The following is a 22,314-nucleotide window of genomic DNA, read 5'->3' as shown; positions in this document are numbered from 1 at the left end:
CCCCACAGCCTCACTGCAGGACTGTGGACTAAGCAGGGTCATGCCAGGACCCTTGAAGCCCCTGAGCCCAGGCCTCTGGTGCAGAGGCCCCTTCCCCTTAAGACCCTCCGTGGGCTCGCGCCACTTCCCCAGGATTTGAGTAGGGGCCGTTTCTGGACCACCAGTGTGCCTCCAGCTCATGCATCATTGCCTCAAGGACAAGGTCTGTCTCTGCCTGCCTCTTCTCCCAGCTCATCAGGGGCTCTGTGGTCTTTCCTGAACCCCACCCCCGCCTCACCTACCACTCCCCAGGACACGTGTGTTCCCTTCTTGCCCATGCATTCACCTGCTCATTCGTTCAGTGACATAAACCCCAAGCCTGGACTGTGCCACGTGCTGTCCTGGACGCCAGAGATGCATGGCAGGGAAAGAGAAGGATGCCCTCGCCCTCCGAGGGCTCCAGGCCTGCTGGGCTGTGTGGATGGACAGACTGGCCTCTGCCAGAGATGCAGGAGAAGGGCACAGGTGAAGGGGGAGTCAGGTGGCCCCAGGTTTCCCGCCAGAGGTCATGTGGAGGGAGCACCATCAGGGACAGGAACTGCAGAAGGGGTCTGAGGTGGCAAGTTCAGTGGTGGCAGCTCTCCACCACCAGCCCGTGCGCCGGGACTGTCCCAAGTGCCCGTGTCAGGGCATCTGCTGTCTTGGGTGTGCCCTGTCCCAGAGCTTAGGGATACAGGCCTTTGTGTCCCTAACTCTGCTGGCTCTTCCCCAAAACCCAAACCACCGCCACCTCTTAGCTGCCCCCCTCCCCCCGCTGCCACAGCCTCGCCTCCTGCAGATGATCTTTGCAGAGGAACCTCCTCTTCTCAGCACAGGGACCACCGACCTCCCTACGCAGTCTGGCTACCCCTTCTCACACCATCTGCTCTGGACCCTTGCCTTCCTATTTCTCTGCTCCCCCCCCCCTTTTTTTTAATTTATTTACTTTAAAGGTGAGTCAGTGGTAGAGGCAGAGAGAGAGAGAGGTCTTCCACCTGCTGGTTCACTCCCCAAATGGCCACCAACAGCTGGAGCTGTGCCGATCCGAAGTCGGGAACCTCAAGCTTCTTCCAGGTCTCCCACACGGGTGCAGGGACCCAAGGACTTGGTTCATCTTGTACTGCTTTCCCAGGCCATAGCAGGGAGCTGGATCAGAAGTGGTGTAGCCAGAACTCAAACTGGCACCCGTATGGGATGCTGACACTGCAGGCACAGCTTTACCTGCTTTGCCACAGCGCCGACCCCTGCCTTCTTTTTAAATTGGGATAGAGTGTACATGATGGGGACAGCGTCGTGGCGTGGCAAGTTAAGTTGCCACTGGGACACCTGTGTCCCATATCAGAGTACCTCTTTGGGGTCCTGGCTACTGTGTGCTTCTGATTCAGCCTCCTGCTAATGTGGCTGGAATACATCATGGGAGACAAGGCTAGAGTTCCTGGCTTCTGCTTGGCCCAGACCTAGCTCTTGTGGGCATTCTGTGGAGTGAACCAGCAGATAAAAGATCTCTCTCTCTGTCTGTCAAATAAATAAGTTATTTGAACTCCATCCTGGTCTCCCACCTTCTGCTGCCTTCCCAGGTGCGTTAGCAGGAAGCTGGATCAGAAGTGGAGCATCCAGGACTCCAACTGGCATGCCTATGAAATGCAGGCACCCCAAGCAGCAGCTTACCCCACTGTGCCACGATGCACTCAGGGGATGTAACCAGAGTGGGACTTGTGGGTCAGGCAGTAGTTCTGTGTGTAAGTTGGCCTGTACCATCCCGCTCACAGTGCACGCTGGCTCCAGCTGCTCCACAGCCTCTGCAGCGCTCGTCTGCTGTGGTTTTTTTTTTTTTTTTTTTTTTTTTTGACAGGCAGAGTGGACAGTGAGAGAGAGAGACAGAGAGAAAGGTCTTCCTTTGCCGTTGGTTCACCCTCCAATGGCCGCCGCGCCGGTGCGCTGCGGCCGGCGCACCGCGCTGATCCGATGGCAGGAGCCAGGTGCTTCTCCTGGTCTCCCATGGGGTGCAGGGCCCAAGCACCTGGGCCATCCTCCACTGCACTCCCTGGCCACAGCAGAGGGCTGGCCTGGAAGAGGGGCAACCAGGACAGAATCCGGCGCCCTGACTGGGACTAGAACCCGGTGTGCCGGCGCCGCTAGGCGGAGGATTAGCCTAGTGAGCCGCGGCGCCGGCCTCTGCTGTATTTTTGATAGTAGCCACCCCAGTGAGTCCGACTCGGCGCCTCTCTGGGTCTTTGTACCCCACTAGCAACTGCTGATGTCGAGCGTCTTCTCGTGTGCTTATTGGTCATTTGGGCGTCATCTTTGGAGAAATGTCTGTTAAGTGCTTTTCCCCATTTTTGATGGGGTTGTTTGGTTTGTTGTGATTGAGTTGTAGGAATTCTCTGTGTGTCCTGGATATCAGCCCCTGATATTAGTCAGATACATGATTCGTGAGCAGTGGGTGGCCTTTATATTCCATTGATTGTGCCCTTTGGTGCACAAAGAGCTTTTTTTTTTTTTTTTTTCAAGATTTATTTATTTACTTAAGAGGCAGAGTTACAGAGAGAGGGAGAGATGGAGAGTTCTTTCATCTGCTGGTTCACTCCCCAAATGGCTGCAACGGCCAGAGATGGGTTGTTTTGAAACCAGGAACTGCTTCCGGTCTCCTAGGTGGATGCAGGGGCCCAAGCACTTGGGCCATCTTCCACCACTTTCCCCGGCCATCAGCAGGGAGCTGGATCAGAGGTGGAGCAGCCGGGACTTGAACTGGTACCCATATGAGATGCTGGCACTGCAGGCAGATGCTTAAACTACAGCACAGCACCAGCCCTGAGAGTTTTAGGTTTGATCCTGTCCAATTTATCTAGTTTTTCTTTTGTCGCATATGCTTTTGGTATCATATCCATGGTATCATTGCCGAATCCTACATTGTGCCAAATCCGACATCATGAAATAAATCTTGGGAAGAAAAAGTCATTTGAGCATACATCTGCAGGTTTATTTCTGGGCTGTTCTATCCCATAGGTCTGTGTGTGTATCTTTTTTTTTAAGATTTATTTATTTAGAGACACATAGTCACAGAGGTAGAGATAGAGCGAGAGGACTTCCATCTGCTGGTTCACTCACCAGATGGCCGCAATGGCTGGAGCTGGGCTGATCTGAAGCCAGAAGCCAGGAGCTTCTTCCAGGTCTCCCATGGGGGTGTAGGGGCCCAAGGATTTCAGCCATCTTCCACTGCTTTCTCAGGCCATTAGCAGCGAGCTGTTTGGGAAGTGGAGCAGGCAGTACTCAAACCAGTGCCCATATGGAATGCCAGTGCCACAGGTGGAGGCTTATCCTGGTATGTCATCACATCCCCAGCCCTGTGTTTATGCCAATACTATGCTGTTTTGTAGTACTAAGGATTTGTTTATTTATTTGAAAGTCAGTTACAGAGAGGGAGGGAGAGACAGATCTTCCATCCAATGGTTTTTTTTTTTTTTTTAATTTGAAGAATTTGTTTATTTTGATTCTATTTGAAGGGCAGAAAGCAGTAGCAGAGATCTTCCACCTGCTGGTTCACTCCAAATGCAGGCAGCAGCTAGCGCTGGGCCAGGCCTGAGGCAGGAGCCCAGAAATGAACGCAAGTCTCCCGTGTGGTTGGCAGAGACCCAAGTACTTGAGCCGTCCTCTGCTGCCTCCCAGGGTAAGCGTTAGCAGGAAGCCAGCTCAGAAGCAGAGGAGCCAGCCTTGAACTGGGCACTCTGATACAGGACACTGGCTTCCCAACTGACATTCTAACCACTGGACTAAACACCTCCTCCTTGTTTTTAAATTTTTGTTGCATTTTGATTCTGAAAGTTTGTTTGGTTTTTAAATTTATTTGAGAGACACAGGAAGAGCTCCCAGCTCCTGATCTATTTCCCAAATACCTGTAATGACTGAGACTAGGCTGAGGCAGGCAGGGACCCAGACGTCCACCCCGGTCTCTGCAGCGGCAGGAGCCCAGTTCCTGGAGCCTCTGAGGGTCTGCAGACTGAAGTCAGGAACTGGAGCGTCTGCGCTGGGGTGGCTGCAGGGGCTGACTGCAGGGCCAAACGCCGGCCGCCTCACACGTTTTATTGTTGCAAAGGTTGAGATCAGGAGCGTGAGACTTCCCACACCTGTTTTAAGTCCTTTGCAATTCCAAATGAATTTTTGGATGGGTTTTTATTTCTCTTTTTTTAAAAAACGACATTTATTTATTCAAAAGTCAAGTTACAGAGAGAGAGGGAGAGACAGAGTGAGCGAGAGAGCTTCCATCCATTGGTTCACTCCCCAGATGGTCACAGCGGCGAGAGCTGCGCCAGGCTGAAGCCAGGAGCCAGGAGCTTCTTCCAGGTCTCCCACACGGGTGCAGGGGCCCAAGCACTTGGGCCATCTTCAGCCGCTTTTCCGTGGCCATTAGCAGGGATCTGGATCAGAAGTAGAGCAGCCAGGACACGAACCGGCGCCCATATGGGATGCCGGCCTCATAGGAGGTAGATTCACATGCTACACCACTGCACTGGAATGGGTGGGCTTTTCTCTTTCTGCAAAAAATATAGTTGGGATTCGGATAGGGACTGCAGTGAACCTGTAGATTCCTTTGGGCAGTGTTGATATCTTGACAACATTAAGCGGGGCCGGCGCCGTGGTACAGTAGGTTGATCCTCCGCCTGTGGCACCAGCATCCCATATGGGTGCCGGTTCTAGTCCCGGCTGCTCCTCTTCCAGTCCAGCTCTCTGCTGTGGCCTGGGAAAGCAGTAGAAGATGGCCCAAGTCCTGGGGCCCCTGCACCTGCGTGGGAGACTGGGAAGAAGCTCCTGGCTCCTGGCTTCAGATTGGCGCAGCTCCGGCCTTTGCAGCAATTGGGGAGTGAACCAGCGAATGGAAGACCCCCCCCCCCTCCCTCTCTCTCTCTCTCTCTCTGTGTAACTCTTTCAAGTAAAAATAAATAAATAAATCTTTAAAAAAAATTAAGCTCACAATGCATGAACACAGGTTTCCCTCCATTTATTAGATGCTTGTTTCAGCCACATTTTCTTTGGTTGTGTTTATTCCTAAGTATTTTGCTATTTTTGATGCTATTATAAGTGAAATTCTTATCTTGATTTCCTTTTGGGTGGTTCCTTGTTGGTGTAGACAAGGCACAACTTACTTTTTGTGTGTTGATTTTGTGTCCTGCGACTTTGCTGGATTTGTTGAGTCTGACAGGTGTGTGTGACTTATAGTCTTCTCCATTTCACTTCCTGTCTGTGAACCATAGTCTCCTCCTGTTTGGCTGCTTTTTATTTATTTTTCTTGCCTAGTTGCTCTGGCTAGGTATTCCAGTTACCATGGTGAATAGAAACAGCAGACATTCTTACCTGGCTCTGGGCCTTAGAGTTTCCAGGCTCGCCGCGGTGTTGCAGGTCTTGTTTGACCTTTGTTATGTTAAAGTAGCTTCTGCATTCCCGCCCTCAGCCCTCAGCACTCCTCACTCAGCTGCTGCTGTTGGGAAAGGAGAAGCCCCAGGAGGCCCTTCCTTGCCACTCCCTGCGCCTACAGCTGCCGCTGGCTGTCTCGTGTCTCAGCTCCCTCACCCTGCCTCCCCGCTCGGCTGGCCCGGCCCAGGGTCTTCACTTTCCAGAAACAGTCCTGCCCACCTTCTGCCCACGTCCCTGCGCTTGCTGGCCTCCGCCTGCACTGCTGTCATCGCCTCCTCCCACAGCAGCAGAGCCTCCACCTCCACCGCCCAGGCCCACACTGCGACCTCCTGTGTACAGGCATAGGGCAGGTGCAGAGCTGCTGTGAAGTCCAGATGCCCCCCCCCCCCCCCCCCCGGCTCTGGGATGGGGCCCAGAGGCCTGACACAGCCACCGGGAGCCACACTGTGGCCTTCCCTTAGCAGTTTTGTTTTGTTTTTGATTTATCTTTTAGTTCCAGATTTCTATGACTTTTTTTTTTTTTTTAATTCATTCTATTTGAGGCCGGTGCCGTGGTTCACTAGGCTAATCCTCCGCCTGTGGCGCCGGCACACCGGGTTCTAGTCCTGGTTGGGGCACTGGTTCTATCCCGGTTGCCCCTCTTCCAGTCCAGCTCTCTGCTGTGGCCCGGGAGTACAGTGGAGGATGGCCCAAGTGCTTGGGCCCTGCACCCCATGGGAGACCAGGAGGCAGCACCTGGCTCCTAGTTTCAAATCGGCGCAGCACGTCGGCCGTGGCAGCCATTTGGGGGGTGAACCAATGGAAGGAAGACTTTTGTCTCTCTCTCTCTCTCACTGTCCACTCTGCCTGTCCAAAAAAAAAAAAAAAAAATACATTCATCTATTTGAAAGGTAGAGTTACACAGAGAGAAGGAAAGACAGAGCAGTCTTCCATCCGCTGATTCTCTCCCCAGATGGCCACAACAGCTGGGGCTGGGCCAGGCTGAAGCCTGGAGCCTGGAGCTCCATCTGAGTCTTCTACCTGGGTGCAGGGGTCCAAGCCCAGGGCCATCCTCTGCTGCCTTCCCAGGCACATGAGCAAGGAGCTGGATTGGAAGAGCAGCCATGACTCAAACCAGTGCCCGTATGGGATGCCAGCACTGCGAACGACAGCCTAACCTGCAGCCCACAGTGCCAGCCCCCTCCATGACTTGTATAAAAAAAAGTTTACTTTTTCCTTTTTTTTTTATAAGATTTATTTTTTTATTTGAAAGAGGAGAGGCAAAGAGAGAAAGGTCTTCCATCCGATGGTCCACACCTCAGTTGGAGTTGGCTGCGATAGCCGGAGCTGTGCCAATCCGAAACCAGGAGCTAGGAGCTTTCCCAGGCCATAGCAGAGAGCTGGATGGAGGTAGAGCAGTCGGGACTCGAACCAATGCCCATAGGGGATGCCAGCGCTTTAGGCCAGGGTGTTAACCGACTGCGCCACAACGCCAGCCCCAAAAGTTTATTTTCTAATTTCCATTTATTTGAAAGGCAAAGCAACAGAAAAAGTGAGAGAGAGAGATCTTCCGTCTGCTGGTCCACTTTCCAAATGCCTTCAGTAGCCAGGACCAGGCCAGGCTGAGGCCAGGAGCCTGGAACTCAGTCTGGGTCTCCCACGTGGGTGGCAGCACTTGGACCATGGTCTGCTGCCCCTTAGATTAGCAGGAGGCTGGAGTAGAAATGGAGCGCCTGGGACTTGAACCAGGCCTCCTGTGTGGGCTGCTGGCCGCCTTAGCCACGACGTGCCCTGCTGTCCCAGCCCCACACCTCCTGCCGTCCTTGGCAGACTTTGTCTTCTGTGGCCTCTCCCTGTGGCGCTCACACGGACCCCCATCCCCGTCTTCCTCTCCTTGGAGCTGCAGAATAAAATTTCTCTTTGCTCCGCCCTGCCTTGCTCTGAGCCTCTTCCCCTGCTCTGGTCAGTCTAAGCTACAGCCCCTCTGCCCAGCAGCAGGCCTGCTTCTGTAGTGCTTCTAACCTCCATGGAGGCCCCACTACGCCAAGCAGTATAGACCCCACAGCCCAGTGGTGCATTCCCAGCCCGGGCCATCTAGTTGCCTTGCCTTCCCGGGCCAGGCCGAGGCTGTGGCTCCCTCACGGCGCTGTCCTGCCATGCACTAGGCACCTGTGGTCGTGAGCACCTCTTGCAGTCCTGGGTCTCATCTGTCCTCAGCGCTGCCCTCACCAGGCCCCATGCACACCTGTTGCCTGCCCCTGCCCACACTTGGTGCAGTCCAGTTCTCCGTCTGATGTTCTGGCCCCAGGGAGGTCTTTCCTGATCCCCTGGCCGTGCCCGACAGCCCAGCGGCCCCCGTGTGCTCTCTGCAGGAGAAGATGTTGGACATCTACTGGTTGCTGCGTGTCTGCCTGCGCACCATCGAGCATGGCGATCGCACGGGTTCTCTCTTTGCTTTCATGCCCGAGTTCTACCTGAGCGTGGCCATCAACAGCTACAGCGCTCTTAAGAACTACTTTGGCCCTGTGCACAGCATGGAGGAGCTCCCAGGTAATGGGACCACTCTGGCTGGGGTGAGGGAAGGGTGGCACCAAGGGGGCCCTTAGCATGAGCCCTGGTCTGGGCCACCCCTGCCCGCAGCGTGCACCCCACAGGGACAAGGGGCAGCAGGTTCCTGCTTGCGTCAGCCCACAGCCAACATTTGCTCCCTTCCCTGGCACCTGCAGCCTCAGCCTCAGGACCAAGCGCTCCTCCCCGGGCCAGGCGGAGTGCAGGGTGAGGGACCCATGGCCTTCACCCCTTCCTCTCCTTCCTGGTGCTGCCAGGTGGCTGCCGTGTCCGAGTGTGGCAGGGGTCGGCGCGGAATGGCTCACTTCGGGGCTTCTGGCAGACACTGACTCCAGGCTGGGCCGGGCCGGGCACCCGAGGTTTGGGTCGGGCTGAGTGTCGGGCCTCTGGCCTGCCTGGTGCTGCACCCTGGCCTCGGCGTGGGCTTTTGTATTCAGAGGCAGAGCTGTGGGTGCCCGGGGGCTTTGAGTGCAGCTCATAGGCACATGTGCTGACACGGGTTTGAGTCCAGGACCTGTCCTCACCCCACAGTGAATCTGCCTTTGCCCCTTCCCCAGCAGCCAGTGAGTGCCCTGCTCCATGTCCCCAGATGCCACCCTGGATCCTTCCACCCTGCCAGGGGCATTCCTGCCTCGGGATCCCCCACTCCCAGCTCCCGGTTTGTTTATTTATTTGAAAGAGTTACAGAGGTAGAGGCAGAGAGGTCTTTCATCCGCTGGTTCACTCCCCAAATGGCCACAATGGCCAGAGCTGATCCTATCCGAAGCCAGGAGCTTCCTCTGGGTCTCCCACATGGTGCAAGGGCCCAAAGACTTGGGCCATCCTCCACAGCTTTCCCAGGTGCACTGTCAGGGAGCTGGATTGGAAGTGAAGAAGCTGGGACTAGAACCGGCGCCCATACGGGATGCTGGCTCTGCAGGCCAGGGCGTTAACCCACTGAGCCCTAGCACCAGCCCCTTGCTCCCAGTTCTTACTGCACACCCTTGCAGGCTACGAAGAGACCCTCACACGCCTGGCCGCCATCCTTGCCAAGCACTTTGCCGACACGCGTATCGTGGGCACTGGTGAGAAGCCCTGCAGAGGGCCCAGGGGATGGGGTTGGGCTGGCAGCCCTGGTGGGCTGCATTCTGAATGGGCATAAGACATGCGGCCAGGGCTCCGGCCAGGCACTTGCTGAGGCCCGGCCTATCCCGGCAGACATCCGAGATTCGCTGATGCAGGCCCTGGCCAGCTATGTGTGCTACCCACACTCCCTGCGGGCTGTGGAGCGGATCCCCGAGGAGCAGTGAGTGGGGGTCTGGGGGGAGGCACACACACCCTGCCCTGCACACGACGTGCCCAGCCTCATCCCCGGACTCCCACCCCTTTGCCCTCACAGGCGTGTTGCCATGGTGAGGAGCCTCCTGGCTCCCTATGAGCAACGGCCTTGGGCGCAGACCAACTGGATCCTGGTGCGACTCTGGAGGGTAAGCCTGACTTGGAGGGGGTGGCTGTGGCCAGCTGGATGGAGAGGTTGCCCTGCTCTGCTGACCACTGCCATCCGTCCCCCAGGGCTGTGGGTTTGGGTACCGCTACACACGGCTGCCACACCTGCTGAAAACCAAGCCCGAGGATGCCAGTTTGCCCAGCCTGCAGAGTAAGTATCGGGTCAGGTGAGTGCCTACCGCTCGGGTTCCTGGAGGCTCTTCCAGCCTCTCCTGGCCTTGTGCTAGGCCCAGAGCCCCTGCCTGGCCTCTGGGGTTTCCGTTTTCTCTGCATCCTTCCAGCCCAGGGACTCTGGGCTGCTCCCACTTGCTCCTCAGCCCCATGTGTGCTTTCCGGGCCTGCACGCCTGCAGGGGTCACTGTGAGGAGGCCCCATCCCTCCAGCCCCCGGCAGCTCCTGCAGTGAACTCTGCCTCGCCCTCTGAGCCAGCTCCTTGACCTCTGGCCTTGTCCCAGCACTGCGTCCTTTTGCTCCTTGTCATCTGCTGGCCCCAGAACCAGGGTTTGGCTTAAGCCTTGGACATGTGGCGAGGGCTTGGAAGCACAGATTGGAGGTCGGCCAGAGTCCCAGAGGGTGCTCATGGGCTTCCTGGAGGAAGGGGCATTTGGGAACAGAGGCTGTGCTGTCTGTCGAGGGTCCAGCAAAGTCTGGTGAGCCTAAGCCCTTCACCACAGCCTGGCCCAGGGTCCTGGGCTGTCTAGCTTGCAGAGGGCCCGCCACGCACGGCTCACCCCGCAACATGGCTCTCTCGGCCACCTGCTGTGTGTCTGCCCTTGGGGACTGTGTCTTGGTCTGAGAGGTGTCCCCACAGAGGCCAAGTGCCTTGTGCAAAGTCACACAGCAAGCCCTTGCCGATTGTCTTGGTCCTGTCTCTGGGGCGGAACTGAACCGCAAGCGGATACCAGCCTGCTGCGGCAGGGACTATTGATTCGCACCGGGAGGGGAGGGGAGGCATGCGGGCCAGCTGCGGCTGAGAGCTCTGGTTACTGCTGCCCGCCAGCCCAGACATGGCGCCCACCTCCTCGGCCATGTGCCAAGGCCAGGCCAAGGGCGGCAGAGGAGCACAACAGAGGACAACAGGCACAGGAGTGGGCTCTTGGAGGTGGCTTTGAAATCGGGGGGGAAGGATCCAAGTCGCCCTGGCTAGGTCTGACCCAGAGTTTCAGAGAGGGGCCCAGAGCCATGCGGCTGCTCTGGCTAGGAGGGCTTTGGTGCGGGAGCTTGTGGTTGTACAGCCAAGGGAGAGGGTGGGTTTAGCCCTAAACCCCCGCCCCTGTCCTCCTGACCTGAGCATCGCCAGGGAGCCATCTGTGCTCAGGGCGGAGGGTGAGGACAGGGACAGACCGCAGGGGCCCCTGTCCTGGAGCCCCTGCCGACGCCAGCTCCTGTGCCCCGCAGAGCCCTGCCCCTCCACGCTGCTGCAGCAGCACATGGCGGACCTGCTGCGGCAGGGCCCCGACGTGGCGCCCAGCTTCCTCAACAGCGTCCTGAACCAGCTCAACTGGGCCTTCTCGGAGTTCATCGGCATGATCCAAGAGGTGGGCTGCGGTGGGGCCTGCGGGCCGGGGGTCGCGGGCCTCTGCGGTCAGTCAGGCTGTCACTGCTTCCTGCTCATGTGTTGGGGGCTCAGATCCAGCAGGCTGCAGAGCGCCTGGAGCGAAACTTCGTGGACAGCCGGCAGCTCAAGGTATGTGCGACCTGCTTTGACCTCTCGGTCAGCCTGCTGCGTGTCCTGGAGATGACCATCACCCTGGTGCCCGAGATATTCCTCGACTGGGCCCGGCCTACCTCTGAGATGCTGCTGCGGCGTCTGGCACAGGTGTGTCCATCCGGGCAAGGAGGGCGGGACCCCGGGGACGCCCTGATGCGAGCCTGCCCATCCACCAATGGGCTCTTGCCCTCACAGCTGCTGAACCAGGTGCTGAACCGGGTGACAGCTGAGCGGAACCTGTTTGACCGTGTGGTCACCCTGCGGCTGCCTGGTGAGGACCTGGGTGCCCGGCTCCTGGCGGCCTGTCTGCAGCGGGACGGCCAGGCTCGCCCTTGAGTCAGCCAGGCCTGGGGCTGTGGGCCACCTGGGGTCATCCCTTCCCTACCTTTCCCTTAGGCCTGGAGAGCGTGGACCACTACCCCATTCTGGTGGCAGTGACGGGCATCCTGGTGCGGCTCCTGGTGCACGGTCCGTCCTCAGAGTGAGTGCTGGGGGCGGGCCCCCCGTGGGAGCTGCGTGTGTCTTAGGGGCTCAGTGTGCCTGTCGTGGAAATGGGACTCAGTACAGGCTTTGGAGCACAGGGAAGAGGGTGAGGCTTGAACTGCCCAAACAGCCGGTGGGCAGGAGAACCAGGGACCCCCGCAGGGCGGGGTTTGTGGCCGTGCCTCAGGCGGCGCACGAGGGCCAGGGTGGGGGTGAGGGCCTCCCTCACTGCGAGAGCGCTGCTGGACCCAGGCCTGACGCGGAGCGCCCCCGCACCTGCCAAGGCTCCGGCATGAGCATGCACCGCCTTTATTAAGAAACTCCACAACCGCAGGGGCCGGGCCACCGTGGATTCCCCACTCAACCCCCACCCTCGAGGGTCCCCAGCCCCCCCCGCTCCCCCGCGTTCTTAGGAGTGGTGAGATGCATATGAGGCCCGGGCACCGCCCCAGCCATTAGACTGCAGCCCGCGCCAGCGCTTAAGAGGCTCCTGCCCCCGAGGGACATGGGGTTCCGGCCGGCGCTCCCAGCCTGGCCGAGCTCGGCAGGCTTTTTACCACTGGACGCCCTGCACTGTGGTCCCACGAGCCCACGGGACAGGCTGTGATGGACGCCTCTGCCCAGAGAGGGCACGGCCCCTCGGGCGGGGGCTCACGCCGGGCGCCCACGGGGTATGGCTGCCCACCAGGCTCTGCTTGACGTGCTGAAGCTGTGAGCAGGGAGGGTGGTGGGGAGGGGCAAGTTGTGTTGTACCCGAGGGGAGGTCTGTCTCCCTGCCCTCTGGAAGGTGGGGGCTTACTGTCCCTGGGAGCCCCTCCTTAGATCTGAGCGACCTCCTGGGCAAGCTGCCGCAGCCTGTCGGGGGCCTGGCGCTGCAGTGCCAGGGCTCTAACAGCACTCAGCTCCCGCCGGCGGGCACTGGGAGTGTGCAGGGAGAGCAGCACTACACGCCCAGCGAGGCAGAGGCAGCTAAGGCCGACCCCTCTGCCAGCACGCGGGGCCATCGCGGTTTAGGTCGAGGCCCACGCGGGATGTGGGAGACCGTGCAGAGCTTTCCAGCAGCTTCCGGCCGTTCTCTGCCTGCAGCAGGGGGCGGGGCCCGGCCAGGTCTGGGCCCCTAGTTCATCATGAGCCCCTCAGAGCCCGTGGAGCTGGCAGACTCGGAGCTGGCCTTGAGGTGCAGGCCCACCGGGTTATAGAGATCCAAGTCCTCGGCGACTGCCAGCTGCACGCGTCCATTGAGGCCCCTCCTGCCCGGCTCCAGAAAGACCACGTGCTTGTGGACGCTGGCCTTGCGGCTGGGCGCGTCTGGTGGCGTGGTGCTGAGCACCGAGGACTGTGCGCTGAGCTCCTGGAGCGGGCTGGGCGCGCGAGGCCACGGGCAGCAGCAGCGGCAGGCTCTGCGGCAGCAGCGGCAGCAGGTGCGGCAGGGCGGGGCAAACAGGTAGAGCAGCACCAGCACCAAGCCCACGGCACAGCCCAGCAGCGTGGTGAAGCCCGTGTTGAAAGCCTCCGGCTCCGGGCGCGGGAAGTGCACACTCACGTTGTACTCAAGGGTCTGGTTGTGGTGCAGGCGCGGCCCGACGGCCAGGCACACGAACACGCCTGCGTGCTGCTGCTGCACCTTGCCTATGGCCAAGCTGCCGTCGGGCAGCACCGCGATGCTGCCGTCGCGAGAGCCGGGCGCCACGAGCAGCTCGTGCTGCGGTGACACCCACGCCACACGCACGGCCGGGGTGCTGGTGTTGCAGTGCAGCCTCAGGGACCCACCCACCTGCGCGTGCAGCAGCTCTTCCGGTGGCTCGAGGCCCGGGGCTGGGGCAGCCGAACAGTTCTCAAAGATGCGGCTGTGCTGGAAGAAGCGCACGCGGGAGGCGGGCACCTTGAAGGCGAGGCACGTGTACTCGCGGGCGAAGTCGCGCACGGCGCTGAGGCCCCGCTGATACCAGCGCTGCAGCAGGTGGTGCAGGCGGCAGTCGCAGGGCAGCGGGTTGTCGTGCAGGTAGAGGCCGTTCTTGAGGAAGGCCGGCAGCGCTGCCAGCCCGGGGACGGAGATGTGCCCCAGCCGGTTGGAGGAGAGGTCCAGGGTCCGCAGGTGCGGCGCGCCCAGGCCGTGCAGGTGGTCGAACGAGAAGGCTGCGAGTTCGTTGCAGCCCAGGTAGAGTCTGCCCAGTGCGCGCAGGCCGTGGAAGGCGTGCTCGTCCAGGTGCGCCAGGCGGTTATTGAACAGGAACAGCGTCTCCAGTGCCCCCAGCCCGTCGAGGTCGTGGCGGCCAAGGACCCGCAGTGCGTTAGAGGATAGATCCAGCAGCCTCAGGCTGCTGGCATTGGTGAAGACGCCGCGACCCAGCGCATCCAGCGCGTTGTGGTCTAGGCGCAGGGTGTGCAGCCGGGAGAGGGGCGCCAACCAGCCGGGGCGCAGGCGCTGGAGCGCGTTGTGGCTCAGGTCGAGGTGTGCGGCCGCGGCAGGTAACGCACCTGGTACGTCCTGCAGCCCCAGACCCGCACAGCTCAGCAGGTCGGCAGCGCAGACGCATCTGTAGGGGCAGTTGTGGGGCGCAGCAGGCGGGGAGCCCTCAGTGCCTAGCCCGACACGCAGCATGCACAGCACTGCGCCCAGCAACAGCCAGGCCATGGTGGCGGCGGCGGCCGGGCGCGGGTCGCAGCTCCTGGACTCACCCACTCTCGCTGTGGTTCAAAGGACGGCCTGGGGCCGAGGCGGCACCAGGCGCGCTGCAGCCGCTCCACGGCCCCCAGCGGGAGACGGGGCCGCGCTGCACTCCGCGCCTGGGTCGGCTCTCCTAGCCGCCTCCCGGTGCTGCCCCGCTCGGGCTCCTAAATACTCCCCGGGAGGCCATGGCTCAGGGGGCGGGGCGCTCGGCTCCCATTGGTTCCCGTCGCAAGGGGCGGAGCGGCTGCGTCCCGGGTGGCCGCCAGAGGGGGCGCGAGCAGAGGGCCACTATCCCAAGGGCAGCGGTTGGGAATCCGGCAAGAACGTCTCTAAGCTATTCGTGTTTGTTTATTTGAAGTAGCTTGGAAGGGTTAATGTACTGTGGGCTTTGAGTACCTTACGGTGGCCTGGCTGTGTAGGATCTTTCTGGAATCCGGGACCTCGGAGGGTTGGCTAAGCAGCAGGGAGATGAAAAGGCCAAAGGGTGTGCTAATGGATGGTCGGAATTGCCACACCCCCTGCTCCCTGAGACTCCTGTCTGGCCCCAAGCCTTCTCACTGCCCTTAAACCCGCCCCTCCCCAGGACAGAGCGAGCCACGTCCGTGCTCCTGGCTGACCCCTGCTTCCAGCTCCGCTCCATCAGCTACCTTCTGGGGCAACCAGAGCCCCCAGCACCTGGCGCTGCCCTGCCTGCCCCTGACCGGAAGCGCTTCTCCCTGCAGAGCTGTGAGTGGCCTAGGGCAAGACCAGAGACTGGGCGTGGTCTTCAGCCCCAAGAACAGCCGGCTCCCAGACTGGGACAAGGGAGGCACTAGGCTCCAGGGCCGTAGTGGGCCTGACCCCACCTCCTGCCCCCCAGATGCGGACTACATCAGTGCTGAGGAGCTGGCCCAGGTGGAACAGATGCTGGCGCACCTGACCTCCGCCTCCGCCCAGGCAGCAGCTGCTTCCCTGGTGAGTAGGAGCGCCGCACACCCACAGACAGCAGCGTCCAGCCCCAGCTGAGCCCGCCCTAACGCTCCCTCCTACAGCCCACCAGTGAGGAGGACCTCTGCCCCATCTGCTACGCCCACCCCATTTCTGCCGTGTTCCAGCCCTGTGGCCACAAGTCCTGCAAGTAAGTAGCCTCCAGGCATCTGCAGGTAGGGGCACAGGGACCCCGTGCAGCGCTCACCCCCGCCCCCCGCCCCGGTGTTGCAGAGCCTGCATCGATCAGCACCTGATGAACAACAAGGACTGCTTCTTCTGCAAAGCCACCATTGTGTCAGTAGAGGACTGGGAGAAGGGAGCCAGTGCCAGTGCCGCCGCCGCCGCCGCCACCACCACCACCACCACCACCTCCACCTCCTCGGCTGCCTAGCCCACAGCATTCTGGAACCTCCACCCTCGGACCCAGACCCCAGGCTGGGCCCTATTTATGAGCTCCCCTCACCCTGCCACCTTCCCTGCCACCTCCAACCTCCTAGCCTGTGTGCAGTCTGATTGGTGGGAGCCTAGCCACGGCCCTAACTGTGCCTGAGCTGAACTAGGAGTCAGGGCCACAGCGAGCATTAAATTATTATTCCAGACAGCCCTGGCCGCGGCCCTTCTTCGGGGGAGTGGGCCATGTGCAGGGTGCCCAGTGGGGAGCCCGCGGAGAAGGCAGGTGTCCAACAAGCTCCGGTGGCCTTCAGTCCTCCCCCGCAAGTCCAGGGCCCTCACCCCGGCCCGAGGGCACGGCAGCTCGGCCTGCGGGGCCCTCACATGATGATGCGTGGCTCCGGCACCGACTCGCCGATGGACTTGTGCGGCAGCACGCTGGCCCCGTTGAGGTAGAGCTCGTCGTTGACGATCACGTCCTCGCCCAGCACAGTCACGTTCTCCATGCGCACCTCCGGGGGACAGAGCAGGCTGCGTCAGCCACAGTGCGTCCCCGCCCCTCCGCCTACCTGGCCCCACCCACAGGCTTACCCACTGGCCCACACGGCAGCGCCAGCCCACGATACAGGACTCGAGCCAGGAGTGCGAGCGGATGTGGGCGTCCCGCAGCACCGTGCAGCGCCGAATGCACACGCCGTCCTCCACCACCACACCAGGCCCCAGGCTCACGTTGGGGCCGATGCTGCAGTTCTGACCAATCCGGGCACTTGGGTCCTGAGGGCCACGGGGAAAGTGCAAGTGGGCCACCTGTCACCCAGGCCTGAGAGAACCGATAAGGGGCTGGGGGCCTAGCCCATGAAGCCACTGCCTGCAATGCCAGCATCCCATATGGGCGCCAGTCCGAGTCCCGGCTGCTCCCCTCCTTTCTTTTTTTCCCCCCTAAGATTTATTTATTGCAGAGGCAGAGGCAGAGATTTGTCTTCCATCCTCCAGTTCACTCCCCAACTGGCAACAATGGCTGGAGCTGGACTGGATGTGGGGCAGCCGGTACTCAAATCGGCACCCACATGGGATGTGGGCACTGCAGGAGGCGATGCCACAGTGCCGCCCCGGCTACTCCGCCACAGCCTGGGAAAGAAGATGGCCCAAGGGCTTAGGCCTCTGCACCCCCGCAGGAGACCCGGAGACGCTCCTGGCTTCCATCAGCTCAGCTCCGGCCGTTGTGGCCATTTGGGGAGTGGACCAGCAGACGGAAGACGTCTCTCCGCGTCTGCCTCTAACTCTGCCTTTCAAATGAATAAATAAATCTTTAACAAATTGACCAGCAGGGGCTGGGCAGGGAGCTCACCACGAGCACGTTGCCCACGATGCCAGGGCCCGAGCACAGGCGCTCGGGCTGCTTCTGCCTCAGCGACTGCAGGAAGAGGCACATCCCGGTGAGGAAGTCTTTGGGCTGGCCGATGTCCATCCAGAAGCCTGCAGGGACGGGTGCATCAGGGGGCTCAGCCCAGCCACAGACCACCCCCACCCTGTGCCTCCCTGCCTCACCCTGCAGCTCCATGGCATATAGCTGCCCCTCCTTGGCCATAACGGGGAAGACCTCCTTCTCAATGGACGTGGGCTGCAGCTGTGGGAGTGGGCAGCTCGTGAGCAGGGTCATGGCGCCAGGGGCCTGTCCCAGCCCAGCCCCCCAGCAGCTGTCCCTACACACCTGGATGCGCTGCAGCACGGCAGGGCTCAGGACGTACATGCCTGCGTTGATCTTATTGGACACAAACACCTGCGGCTTCTCCACAAAGCGGTGAATACGGCCTGTTTCAGCCTCACACACCACCACACCATACTTGGAGGGTTCCTCCACCTTGGTCACCTGAATACAGGGGGGCCCAGGCCTGGTCCAGCGTTCCTGAACCTGGACGTGCATGCTCTGATCTCTTCAAAGATACATGCTGCACAGCTCCATACCCGTAACGAAAGGAGGTGGTTCAAGGCTGGGCACGGGGAGAGGGAATGTTAGAGCAGGAAGACCTGGTCTCTTACCAGGATGGAGCCCTCCTGGCCATGGTGCCGGTGGAACTGCGCCATGGCTTGGAAGGGAAAGTCACAGATCACGTCACTGTTGAGGACGAAGAAAGGGTCTGCCGTCTCGGAAAGCAGGTCCCGGGCCAGGGCCAGGGGCCCAGCTAGGGAAACAGGACCAAGGTGCCGCCTTGTTAAGGCTCTGAACACCTGGACCAGGACTCCACCCAGGCCAGGTCTTTCCCTTTCCCGAAAGCTCTAAACCTTTCCCAAGGGGCTTCCTATCTGCACTGACCTGTCCCCAAAGGCTCCTCTTCATGGGACATGGAGATTCGGATTCCCAACTGGAAGGGAGAAATCACCTGGTCAACTTCTCCCTCAAGGTGGGAAGCTGGCCAGGCACTAAAGAAAAGGGCAAGAGTCAAGGCCTCACCCTCTGCTCCTGCGCCTTCATTTCCTTCTCCAACACCTGCGACATGTAGCTCACAGCTAGGATCACGTGGTCCACACCTGCCTGTTGGACAGCACAGCGGACAGGCAGGAGGGCTCAGCAGGGGAGGCACAGGCTCCCACCAACCCCTCCGCCGGTCCCGTCGCCAGCCATCTTTCGTCCCGCCTGGCCCAACCCTGTCCCCGGACCTCACCGCGGCAAGGGCCTCCACTTGGTGCAACAAAATGGGCTTGTTGCAGAAATCCACCAGTGGCTTCGGAGTGCTCAGCGTCAGCGGCCGCAGCCGTGTCCCATAGCCGCCCACCAAGATCAGTGCCTTCATCGCGCCTGCGGGCGACGGGAGACTCAGTCCCAGGAGCCAAGGCGGAGCGGCCCGCCCGGCCGTGCCCCGCCCCGCGCCCTCTGCCAGCCAGACTGACCGACTCTGGTTCCACCTGGTCCACTCTCCGCCGGACGCCAGGGCCGGGCCGCCACAAACCAGGAGCAAACGCGGAGCAGAGGGCCGCGGGCCCGGAACTCGGGCCGGACCCGGCGCGGCCAGTGACGTGTCCTGGAGCGCACCAATCAGCTGCCGCATACGTGGCACCGCCGCCGCGTCGGAGCGCCGGTCTGCGCCGCAGCAACCGACGTAGCCAATGCGAGGCTGAGCGCGCCGGGTTGCTATGGGGACCCACACGGGACCCAGCGGGTCAGCTCCTCATTGGCGGATCCAAAGGCGGAACTGGCGGCAAGGGCGCGGCCTCCTCCCCTATCCCTCCCAGCGTCCGCCGCGACGCAGCTGCACTCCCCCAGCCTCGGCGCGGGCGAGCGGGACGAGGATGGAGCCGGCGGCGGCGATGAGGCTGGCAGCCTGCTAGGCCGGTCTTTCCGGAAGCCACGAGGTTTTCACAAAGACGCGGGCACACTTGTTTCTAGCGGCTTTATTTGGACATACACGATCTCAGACACAAGCGGGGCGGGCAGCGCTAGGTGCACAGAAAGGGGCGGGCTCCGCCCAAGCAACCCCTCCCACACGCAGGGTCCCGAGAAAAAGCAACTGCGCCGAGCCGGCGGAGCCACGTGTCGAATGTGACGCAGGCCTCGGGAGGCGTGGACAGGCTGAGTTTCTATGAAAGCGCAGAGAGCGATTCCCCGAACTTCCCCCGGAGAAGCAAAGGAACTAAGTCCTTCCCAGGGTTCTCCGCTTTTTTCCCGTTAAAAATTTAAATCGACACAAACATAACCACATGGTAGGTACAGTTTTAAAGTTCAAAGCAATCTGCATCTAGGGAACGTGCACGTGGCCAGGTGTGAGCGCGTGAACAGCAGCTACAGAACTAGCGCAGGCCCCTGGCTTTTGCTGGGAATCCCCACGCCCATTGCACAGGCCCAGAGGGGTAGGGGCGGGGCCCCTGGCAAGTTGCTACACTGGTCCCCTTCCTCTTTAAGCACCACCATCCCATCCAATCCCGGGGGCTGGTGTCAGCTTGTCCCAGGAAAGCACTAGAGGGGTCACCTGAGGGCCCCAACCCATGATCCCACGTTGCACTTTGGTCCCAAATTGGGGCTGGGGAGACAGGGCCTAGCAGGGACAGGGAGAAGCAGCCCTGGCAGGAAGAGAATGTATGTGCACGCACACACCTCATCCCTAACAGGGCTGGCTGTCTGCAGGTGTCAAAGTGCTGAAGAGGTCCCTGCCCTGGGAAGCAGCAGGAGATTGCAGGCCCTTCCTCTTTAGTGCCAGGAAAACACTGAGTGTAAGTGGGGACAGCCTCCCTCGCTGTGAGCAGCAGCAGAACAGGGCAGAATCTGCTCCCCAATCTACAAACTGGGCAGTCCAGAGTGGCCCCAGACCCTCTGTCCTATCCCCTACCCTGCTAGGGAACGACTGTCTACACTAAGGAAGCCACAGAATGGTACAAGAGAGAAGATGGTCATTACAAACCAGAAACAGGCAAACTGCCCCTCCCAGGCCCAAGCAATGGGAACCTGCCCCATGGGCACCAGGGTCAGAGAGCGGGGGGATGGGATCCTTCAAGGAGCCCTCTCAAGAAGCTGCACTGCCAAGGACCACATCATCTTTCACTAACACAGGCCAGCAGGTTTACCTTCAACACCAAGACAGGGACAAAGCCCCAGGGGACGATGGTGGCCCCAGGTTTGGAGAGGGTGCTAACCTTGGCAATGGCTGAGTGCTATGTCACCTGGCCACCCGTGTCAGAGGCAGCAGGGAGACGACAAGGATGGGAAAGAAGGCTGGCTTCTTGAGCCTTCACTGCCCCAGTGAGTGCTAAGGCCGCCACGCTCCAGGCCCCTGGGGAGGCGCTCAGCCAGCGGGGAAGTGCCGTCTACAACCCGTCCTGTTACCAGGTCTCTGACACGCAGCACCTGCTGAGGAAGGGCACCGGCGTAAAAGCTAACCTCAGAAACGGCCAGGGAATCTTGCACTGAGGAGAGCATGAAGGAAATCAGTACACGCTGAAAACCGACGCTCCTCCCCAGGGGGAGCCTCCCGGAGACAGGGGCGGGTGGGTGAACAAATGGACAAACTGAGGGAGCCCAGGATCAAACACAGACATTCTCGTTAGCAGAATCTGGGCACCTGCACCCAGGGCCCAATGTCCCTATGAATAGACAAGCTTAAGGTTCTTCCTCTAGGCCCAGGAGCTGGGCTGCCTCCCAACAGGCTGCTGTCTTGAGCGTGGCCTGGGGGAAAGTGAGACCCTGAGTGGACCACAGCCCTTGTGCCCTGGCAGGAGTGGCCCACCAGAGGCAGCACAGCTACCCTAACTAGAGGCAGTGGCCTCCAACCCAAAGCAGGAAGCTGCAAATACTGTCAGGGCCAGAGTCACCAGAGACCCTGAGGCCAGCCCACAGAGCTGTGTCCCCTTCAGTGGGGCAGAAAGCAGTGGCCTCCTTAGGCAAGGGATCTCGGTGAGACAGGCTGGCCGGGGTTGCGGGCAGAGGAGGAGCAGGTTGGCCTGCCAATGGGTGCCTGAGGAACCCAGGGCCTGCGCACTGCCGTGAGTTGGCTTCAGCTCAGCTTCACGAATCTCGCCCCACACCAGAGGCCGAACTGAGAAGGATGCAGTGGGCAGTCAGCTCTGCTGTGCCCTGAGGCACCTGTTACAGAGCTGGCTGACACCTGCAGCAGGAGGAGACTGGAAAGCCCCCAAAAGGTGGATGGCCAATCCTCTCTAATTCAGAGGAACAAAGGATGAGTGGGCATGAAGGGGCCCTGCGCCAGCCCAGGGCTTCACCCTACAATCAGCAGGGCTCTGTAGCCAGAGATCCAGGCAAGAGAAACCAATGTCCCAGGGCACCCTGTACCTGTTGCCACGCCCACCGGGGGCATCTTTGCCTTCCTGTATCAGCCTGGACACAGCAGTCAGAGCCACAGAGCTAAGGAGCCTGGCTGAGAGGACGTATGTTGTGCCCTCCTTCATTTTATATATATGGATTCCAGGCTACAGCTAAAAACATTTCTTTTAGTTTACACCAAAGAGAAATATAACCCTTTAAAAGCAAGTCTGTGTGTCCTCCTGGCGAGTTCAGAGCAATGGTCCCTGCCTGCGGGTGAAGAGGAAAGGGTTCTGGGGGCCCAGAACCAGGCCTACTGGTTCTCGTCTCGCATCTGCTCCATGATGCTGATGAGGTTCTCCAGGCCAAACACATAGCCTCTGTCCGGCCCATCGTGCACGGTGGGGTCATCCCGGAAGCCCTTGAATGTGCTGTGTGCGAAGTCAATCATACGGACATCCACCTTGGGTGGAGAGGAAGGGCCTGCCTCAGGGCTGGTGCTGCTGGGGCTGGTGCTGGGGCCACTGGGTGAAGCCACCTCAGGGAGCCCCATGTCCAGGTGCTTGAGACGCATCTCAGAGCGGCACTCCTTGCCATCGTAGATGACAAGCAGGGAACTGGAGTAGAAGCGGTAGGAGGCCTGCCGCTCTAGCACAGCCTTGAGGCCCCGCAGTTTGCTCAGGATAGGCTCAAAGAGGTCGCGTCGCAGGTCCAGGCCGTTGTGCAGGTACTGATAGAGGGCATTGCGGAAGCCTTCGATGGAGAGCCCTCGGCCATAGTACTTGTTCCTGCAGAGGTAATGCCCTGTGTCCAGCTGGTATACCTGAAACCCCAGAAGACACACAGGTGAGTTACCAGGAAGCATGCTCTGGAAGGCACTCT

At 60.3% G+C, this 22,314-nt stretch overlaps 4 protein-coding genes across 16 annotated transcripts in view; 1 reads left to right on the top strand and 3 right to left on the bottom strand.

Annotated features, from left to right (window-relative positions):
* RNF123 (ring finger protein 123) overlaps positions 1-15,894 on the top strand; it is a 34,438-nt gene extending 18,544 nt beyond the window's left edge. For 7 of the 8 annotated variants that reach the window (XM_051852430.3, XM_051852429.3, XM_070050802.2 and 4 more), the window contains 13 exons: positions 7,779-7,956; positions 8,964-9,038; positions 9,172-9,259; positions 9,353-9,440; positions 9,526-9,610; positions 10,858-10,997; positions 11,090-11,278; positions 11,366-11,441; positions 11,567-11,651; positions 14,908-15,050; positions 15,184-15,278; positions 15,356-15,441; positions 15,525-15,894. In XM_051852430.3, the coding sequence (XP_051708390.2) occupies positions 7,779-7,956; positions 8,964-9,038; positions 9,172-9,259; positions 9,353-9,440; positions 9,526-9,610; positions 10,858-10,997; positions 11,090-11,278; positions 11,366-11,441; positions 11,567-11,651; positions 14,908-15,050; positions 15,184-15,278; positions 15,356-15,441; positions 15,525-15,684 (1,488 nt within the window). In that variant the 3' untranslated portion in view covers positions 15,685-15,894. Of the gene's footprint in view, positions 1-4,734; positions 4,977-7,778; positions 7,957-8,963; positions 9,039-9,171; positions 9,260-9,352; positions 9,441-9,525; positions 9,611-10,857; positions 10,998-11,089; positions 11,279-11,365; positions 11,442-11,566; positions 11,652-14,907; positions 15,051-15,183; positions 15,279-15,355; positions 15,442-15,524 lie in introns of those variants that run through there. The other variant, XM_089306274.1, reaches the window with a different exon arrangement.
* On the bottom strand, positions 12,633-14,461 carry AMIGO3 (adhesion molecule with Ig like domain 3). The gene has a single exon (XM_089306275.1). It carries the CDS (start codon positions 14,286-14,288, stop codon positions 12,771-12,773), a length of 1,518 nt encoding a protein of 505 aa, XP_089162401.1. The 5' UTR covers positions 14,289-14,461; the 3' UTR covers positions 12,633-12,770.
* On the bottom strand, positions 15,864-18,751 carry GMPPB (GDP-mannose pyrophosphorylase B). 2 transcript variants are annotated; one of them, XM_002713199.6, is made up of 10 exons: positions 18,573-18,751; positions 18,347-18,480; positions 18,136-18,216; positions 17,998-18,046; positions 17,724-17,866; positions 17,395-17,553; positions 17,232-17,310; positions 17,032-17,159; positions 16,275-16,457; positions 15,864-16,195 (listed from the first exon to the last, which is right to left on the bottom strand). In XM_002713199.6, the coding sequence occupies exons 2-10, from the start codon at positions 18,473-18,475 to the stop codon at positions 16,064-16,066; spliced, it is 1,083 nt and encodes a 360-aa protein (XP_002713245.1). In that variant the 5' UTR covers positions 18,476-18,480; positions 18,573-18,751; the 3' UTR covers positions 15,864-16,063. The 2 variants fall into 2 exon arrangements, with proteins under 2 accessions (XP_002713245.1, XP_089162404.1); XM_089306278.1 differs by lacking the exons at positions 17,232-17,310; positions 17,395-17,553; positions 17,724-17,866 and having other exon boundaries at positions 18,573-18,708.
* Positions 18,752-19,058: 307 nt separating this feature from the next.
* The window catches only part of IP6K1 (inositol hexakisphosphate kinase 1), a 74,271-nt gene continuing 71,015 nt past the window's right edge, over positions 19,059-22,314 (bottom strand). For all 5 annotated transcript variants that reach the window (XR_016214821.1, XM_089306276.1, XM_002713200.6 and 2 more), the window contains one exon: positions 19,059-22,255. Coding sequence is in view for 4 of the 5 variants with exons in the window: in XM_089306276.1 (XP_089162402.1) it covers positions 21,746-22,255 (510 nt within the window). In the remaining variant the exon portion in view is untranslated. The remainder of the gene's footprint in view (positions 22,256-22,314) is intronic.

The sequence above is a fragment of the Oryctolagus cuniculus genome, chromosome 10 (assembly GCF_051225735.1).
Source record: "Oryctolagus cuniculus isolate XC-2025 breed Fujian yellow rabbit chromosome 10, ASM5122573v1, whole genome shotgun sequence".
Classification (NCBI taxonomy): Eukaryota; Metazoa; Chordata; class Mammalia; order Lagomorpha; family Leporidae; genus Oryctolagus; species Oryctolagus cuniculus.
Note: the sequence above shows the minus strand (reverse complement) of the source record. Positions and strands in the feature narration are given on the sequence as shown.